At 45.9% G+C, this 7,500-nt stretch overlaps 1 protein-coding gene across 2 annotated transcripts in view; it reads right to left on the minus strand.

The window, feature by feature from the left end:
* Positions 1-419: 419 nt before the first annotated feature.
* Positions 420-7,500, minus strand: part of LOC135532999 (adiponectin receptor protein 2-like) — a 74,498-nt gene continuing 67,417 nt past the window's right edge. For both annotated transcript variants that reach the window (XM_064960409.1, XM_064960410.1), the window contains exons 7-8: positions 6,087-6,280; positions 420-3,632 (exon numbers count right to left, since the gene is read on the minus strand). In XM_064960409.1, the coding sequence (XP_064816481.1) occupies positions 3,504-3,632; positions 6,087-6,280 (323 nt within the window). In that variant the 3' untranslated portion in view covers positions 420-3,503. The remainder of the gene's footprint in view (positions 3,633-6,086; positions 6,281-7,500) is intronic.

Here is a 7,500-nt window from a genome sequence, read left to right on the forward strand (position 1 = left end):
CAGCCATCCCAGAGTGCTCAGCTCGTTCCCTACTGAACCCTCATAACCTTCTACGAGACTTGCATGCCATGGAACTGTAATGCACAGGCTTTTTGTCAAATGGGATGGAGTGTTGACCTTTTCCAGTGCTGTTGAGGCGGCTGCCAGGAGATCGAGAGGTATTGTGGAAAGACCAACAGTATTCGATGCAGGCCTCAGAATGTACACACATCTTTTATACCTCCTTTCACCACTAGATGGCAACAGTCTAATGAAAAATGATGTAGGACTACAAACTGGGCAGGAAGAACTAAAACATGCCATTACAGAAAACACAATAAAAGACAAATGTCTGATAAAATCCCACAATGACATGTTGAAATGCTCCTCGAATCAACATAAAGTATTAGATATCACAAAGCCAAATAAATACATCAAACTTTCCCAGAATCCAAACCCTTTTTATTAGAACAATTACAGCAGATATAAAGACCTATTGCAAATCACACGGTCACCACTGGACGTGTTTTTAACAAACAATATGCACTTCCCCAAAGAAACAAGAAATAAATTAATTTTTAAAACTAAAAAAAAAAAAGACTTTTTTTCTGTTGAAATGTCACAATGAAACCAAAAGGCCTTGTAATTCTGGGTCTGAAGATTGAGAAGACGTCTATATCGTCTCAACACAAGAGCATTAAGGACCTCCTAGCCTGGTCTCAGATCTCTTTGTGCCGTCGAGCCAACTCCGACGGTCACAGTCTGACAATGAGTTGGGCAAGACAGCACAAACACATCTGGGACCAGGCTATCAAGGACCCAAACCCAAGAGAAGGACAGAAAGGGAGAAGAACTCCTTCCTCCTAAAAGAGTCAAGAGTGGAAACTGCCTCCTGATTATGTTGAACTCCGATGATCAAACACACTCCTCTACAACAGAGTTATATGGAGGGTTTAAGGGTCCGACTCCACTGTCTGGTCTCGACTAGTTGCCAGATCTGTACAGGCTTAAGCAACACTTCCGACTATCAACGTCATGGCATTATTTTACTAAAGCACATACTGGACCTGGCAACCAAGCTAGGTGGGACCCCTGTTCTCCAGTGGAACTGAGATCAAGGCCTGTATATCGTCACAATGAATACATGTCTGTTAGTGTTTCAACTGGAGCGACAGGTACAGAAGCACGACTGAGCAGGTGTGTGGCGGATGAATCTGCAGTGGAGAGAGAAGGCTCTCAGCCTCAGCACAGCTGTGCACCGTGGCGTAGATACACGTCTAGAAAGTAGATCTGATACATATGAATAACTAAAAGGACTCAATTCAATCCGTACCGCCGAAGCTCACCTCCCACTGAGCCGACTCACGCAGCGTTTACCACGAATGCAGTCTCAGCGAAACGATTGCTTTTAAATGACAAATCGTGTTATAAACGCTGAACTTCAGCAATGGATTGAATCAGGCCCTAATACACAAAGCTCTAAACAGACACCCAGAGTGTTGTGAAACCGCTCTGAGGGAATCTGCTATTACATGTTTCAATCTTTTCAAATCACATACACACCCTTTAAAAAGAGAATAAAAAACCTCCCCCCAAAAACAGGACACAATCACAACGGTATTGGATCAAGAAAAACCCCCAACTTAAAGCCTGTGATGATAATGAATAATAGACAAAATAATAGCATTCAAAAATCAAATAAAAAACACATTTAGAGATGCATATTTTGTTCTGAAATATTGATCTTGTTTTTATTTCCGGGTCCCAAATGGCACACTATTCCCTATATAGGTCACTATCTGGTCAAAAGTAGTGCACTAAATAGGGAATAGGGTGCCCTTTGGGCCATAATCTTAAAGTCAATGAATCACACACACTTCACACAAAACGTAGTACTAAGTCACTTTATACCAGAGCAGAAAGAGAGGCTCAACTTGGCGAGGAGATAGAAACGGACAACCTTTCACTGAGGGGGCTGAGGAACTGAAATGCATCAGGAATGGAACCCTGTTCCCTTATATATCGTTGTACTACTATTGACTTACGTTGGGCTCTGGTCAAGTGGTAGTGCACTATATAAAAAGGGGATAGTGTGCCATTTTGGACGAGCACCAACGTTGGTTTCTAATGTTAGGGAAGGAAGGGTCGTGTTGACTGCTGGGATGACACACTAGATGTGACACACTAGATGTCACAGCCTAATGGAATGAGATGAAGTAGCTACTAGCTACACGTCAAGACATAACGGCACCCTATTCCTCATGTAGTGCACTACTGTTGAAAAGAATATGAACAGAATTCAGCACCTGATTGGTCAGCTGGGGCTCAACTTCAGCCAGTCACAGGTCACATCTCCACCCAGGGCTTAACCCTTGCTGAGCCTCCTCCCTCGTGGTGAAGTTGGCTCTCCCCTTCACGTCTCAACTCTTTGTGCCATCGCTCCCTTCAACAGTGTGTGCTTCTCCTATATTCCCCACTTTACTTCCCCCCTCTGGCCAAATGATTGGTTTATACACAAATGGTGTTTTCTTGGTTGTTGCCTCATCATCTTTGTCGATTTTTTTGAAATTCAATATCTTAACATTTTTTGTATTTATTTAATGTTTTTTTAAATTATTATTATTATATATATTGAATACAAATCTATATAACCCGAATTTAGAAATCTTATTTACATGAAAAAAGTTGAAAAGCGGCGAGCCTGCCCGTCCCCCCCCACGCCACAACCACCCTTTTCATGGAAGAAAAAAAACACTTCACACATAATTACATTTCTTTCTTTCAAGCTTTTCTTCCCACCACTAGAGCATTGAGAAACCCCCACCACTAGAGCATTGAGAAACCCCCACCACTAGAGCATTGAGAGACCCCCACCACTAGAGCATTGAGAAACCCCCACCACTATAGTATTGAGAAACCCCCACCACTAGAGCATTGAGAAACCCCCACCACTAGAGCATTGAGAAACCCCCACCACTATAGCATTGAGAAACCCCCACCGCTATAGTATTGAGAAACCCCCACCACTAGAGCATGGAGAAACCCCCACCACTAGAGCATTGAGAAACCCCCACATTGTATTTTTTTGTTGCTTTGTACGGTGAGCACAACGTTTAGAATGATGATAATCAGAACAACCACTTCAACAGATTACTCAAAATTCACACAACTTTTTTTTTTTGAGTGGGGGGGGGGGGGGGGGGGGGACCCGTCTCAAATGTCCAAAACCCGAGATGCTGTTATTGAAAACAAGATGGAGATGAACAAAAAGAAACGAGACGTAGGTCATTTTTTTCCAACTGAAAAGAAAACCTTGTCTTTTTTCCCGTGTCCTCTAAGGGGTTTCTGTAGACATGTACAGAGAGAGACGGGGCTACTGGGGAGTCCGTGTGTGTATGAGCCTCCATCAGGCTCCCGTGTCTGTTATGCGTATGTGTGTGTGTGTGTGTGTGTGTGTGTGTGTGTGTGTATATATGTATGTGTCTCCCCCTGGTGGTGTGTTGACGTGACGACGTGCAGGATCTTCACAGGGCATTGTCCTCTTCACAGCCCGCCCCGGCAGCGTAGCGGAAGGCCTGCAGGTTGGACACGCCGTGGAAATGGACGAACGCTCCTGCCACCACCAGGACGTGGAACAACTGATGAGAGTGGAACTGGGGGGAGAGAGAGGAGAGAGGGAGGATCAGTGAAGATTTCAGCTACTTCTGATTTAGCCTCTATGGTTGCTGGGTCACGTTATAGGCCGACATGAGCCCGTGTGCCAAGACAACTACTTCACTCATTGTCATGTTTGGTTTGCCACAGACGGACATGGGAGTAGACAAGAGAAGAACCAGATCTGGGACCAGGTTAACATTCATGGACTCTCCGTGTTTGTAGTAAATCATGTCTGAGGATCAGATGGTCCAGACAGTCAGCCGGACATCACGGCCCTTAAGACACAGGAAGTATCAGTCCAGGGTTTCCCCAAACTCCGCCCACGGGACCCCAAGAGGAGCACGTTCTGGTTTCTCCCCCCCTGAGTACAACACAGCTGATTCAAATCACCAACTCCTCATCACTGACTGACTGACTGACAGCTGATTCAAATCACCAACTCCTCATCACTGACTGACTGACTGACTCACCAACTCCTCATCACTGACTGACTGACACAGCTGATTCAAATCACCAACTCCTCATCACTGACTGACTGACTGACTCAGCTGATTCAAATCACCAACTCCTCATCACTGACTGACTGACTGACTCAGCTGATTCAAATCACCAACTCCTCATCACTGACTGACTGACACAGCTGATTCAAATCACCAACTCCTCATCACTGACTGACTGACACAGCTGATTCAAATCACCAACTCCTCATCACTGACTGACTGACACAGCTGATTCAAATCACCAACTCCTCATCACTGACTGACTGACACAGCTGATTCAAATCACCAACTCCTCATCACTGACTGACTGACACAGCTGATTCAAATCACCAACTCCTCATCACTGACTGACTGACTCAGCTGATTCAAATCACCAACTCCTCATCACTGACTGACTGACACAGCTGACTGACTGACTGACACTGATTCAAATCACCAACTCCTCATCACTGACTGACTGACACAGCTCTCACCAACTCCTCATCACTGACTGGTCAAATCACCAACTCCTCATCACTGACTGACTGACTGCTGATTCAAATCACCCAGACTCATCCTCATCACTGACTGACATAGATTCAAATCACCAACTCCTCATCACTGACTGACTGACTGACTGAGTCTGGTCTGGTCTGTCAACAACATGCCCAGACTATGTCATAGAGGAGTTGGTGTAGACCAAATACCTGCCACGCTACATTGCCCATCTAACTCAGCGATGTGCCGTCATGCCCCTCTGTCCTGGTCCTCCCCTCTACGTGGGGAACACAGGGCTCATGTTGGGGCAAACTATCAACCATCTCCAGGACAGATGTAGAGAACAGGAGGAACAATCCCCCACACACTGACCTGAGACACACACACACACCTGAGACACACACACACTGACCTGAGACACACACACACACACACTGACCTGAGACACACACACACACACACTGACCTGACACACACACACACACTGACCTGAGACACACACACACACACACACTGACCTGAGACACACACACACACACACACAGACTGACCTGACACACACACACACACACACACTGACCTGAGACACACACACACACACACACACACACTGACCTGACACACACACACACAGACACACACACACTGACCTGAGACACACACACACACACTGACCTGAGACACACACACACACACTGACCTGAGACACACACACACACACTGACCTGAGACACACACACACACACACACACACACACACCTGAGACACACACACACACACACACTGACCTGAGACACACACACACACTGACCTGAGACACACACACACACTGACCTGAGACACACACACACTGACCTGAGACACACACACACACACACTGACCTGAGAGACACACACACACACACTGACCTGAGACACACACTGACCTGAGACACACACACACTGACCTGAGACACACACACACTGACCTGAGACACACACTACTGTCCTAAAGTACTGTAACAGAGAGGATATTAACCCCCCACCAGCTGAGGACCAGAAAGGGGGAGGAGAGGGGCAGCGAGGCCCAGCCTGATGTCCATGTTCTGGGCTAGCTCTCCCAGGCCTGCCTTCTCCAGCTGGGTGTTAATGAAGGGGAACCACCGGGTCACACGTGAGGGGGTGTAAAGGATGGTACTGTCATACTAAATGACCTAACCACTGCCCTATACAATGTCCTCAATTCATTACTTACCTTCAGCTGTGTGAGGGAGACTGAGGAAAGGTTTCCCCAAAGCAAACACATCTGGGACCAATCAGCCCACACTGAACAGACAAACAGTTATATTTAACTCCACTGTGTGTGTGTGTCTCTGTGTGTGTCTCTGTGTCTCTGTGTGTGTGTGTGTGTCTCTCTCTCGGTCTCGCTCTGTGTGTGTGTGTGTGTGTGTGTGTTCCTGCATGCAGCCCAGAGGTCCTGTCCTTGTACCCACCCAGATGTCACATTTCCCGGGGAAGAACCTCTCTGGGATGCGGGCTGCGTAGATACAGGCTCCAGAGATGTAGAGCGTAGCCATGAGGAGGAGCCAGCCCATCTGACCCATAGTAGTGGCTCTCAGCAAGCCCTCAGTGATGACAAAGTGCAGGGTGGGGACCACACCGCTCAGACCCAGACCTACAAACACTCCTGGAGACAGACAGACAGGGGTTAATATAGACACAGACAGACAGACAGACAGGGGTTAATATAGACACAGACAGGGGTTAATATAGACAGAAAGGGGTTAATATAGACAGAGACAGACAGACGTTAATATAGACATAGACAGACAGGGGTTAATATAGACAGACAGGGGTTAATATAGACACAGACAAACAGACAGGGGTTAATATAGACACAGACAGACGTTAATACAGACAGACAGGGGTTAATATAGACACAGACAGACAGACAGGGGTTAATATAGACACAGACAGACAGACAGGGGTTAATATAGACACAGACAGACAGACAGGGGTTAATATAGACAGACAGACAGACGTTAATATAGACACAGACAGACAGGGGTTAATATAGACACAGACAGGGGTTAATATAGACAGAAAGGGGTTAATATAGACAGAGACAGACAGACGGGTTAATATAGACACAGACAGGGGTTAATATAGACAGAAAGGGGTTAATATAGACAGAGACAGACAGGGGTTAATATAGACACAGACAGGCAAGGGTTAATATAAGGACACAGACAGACAGGCAGACGTTAATATAGACAGACAGACAGACTGGCAGACATTAATATAGACAGACAGGGGTTAATATAGACAGACAGACAGACTGGCAGACATTAATATAGACAGACAGGGGTTAATATAGACAGACAGACAGAAAGGGGTTAATATAGACAGACAGACAGACAGGGGTTAATATAGACAGACAGACAGACAGGGGTTAAGACAGACAGACAGACAGGGGTTAATATAGACAGACAGACAGACAGGGGTTAATATAGACAGACAGACAGACGGGTTAATATAGACAGACAGACAGGGGTTAATATAGTTAATATAGACAGACAGACAGGGGTTAATATAGACAGACAGACAGGGGTTAATATAGACAGACAGACAGGGGTTAATATAGACAGACAGACAGGGGTTAATATAGACAGACAGACAGGGGTTAATATAGACAGACAGACAGGGGTTAATATAGACACAGACAGACAGGGGTTAATATAGACAGACAGGTTTGTTCACACCTGACAATAACTGTACTCTCACTGATCTCTTTCTGTTGATTTCACTGATGTTACATAAGGCCTCGCTACACATGACTGTACACTGTATTTCCAGAGGAAGACAGAGGAAGACAGACAGAAAACTGAAGAGGAAAAGAGAGCGAGA

This window comes from Oncorhynchus masou, unplaced genomic scaffold, assembly GCF_036934945.1.
Source record: "Oncorhynchus masou masou isolate Uvic2021 unplaced genomic scaffold, UVic_Omas_1.1 unplaced_scaffold_2146, whole genome shotgun sequence".
NCBI lineage: Eukaryota > Metazoa > Chordata > Actinopteri > Salmoniformes > Salmonidae > Oncorhynchus > Oncorhynchus masou.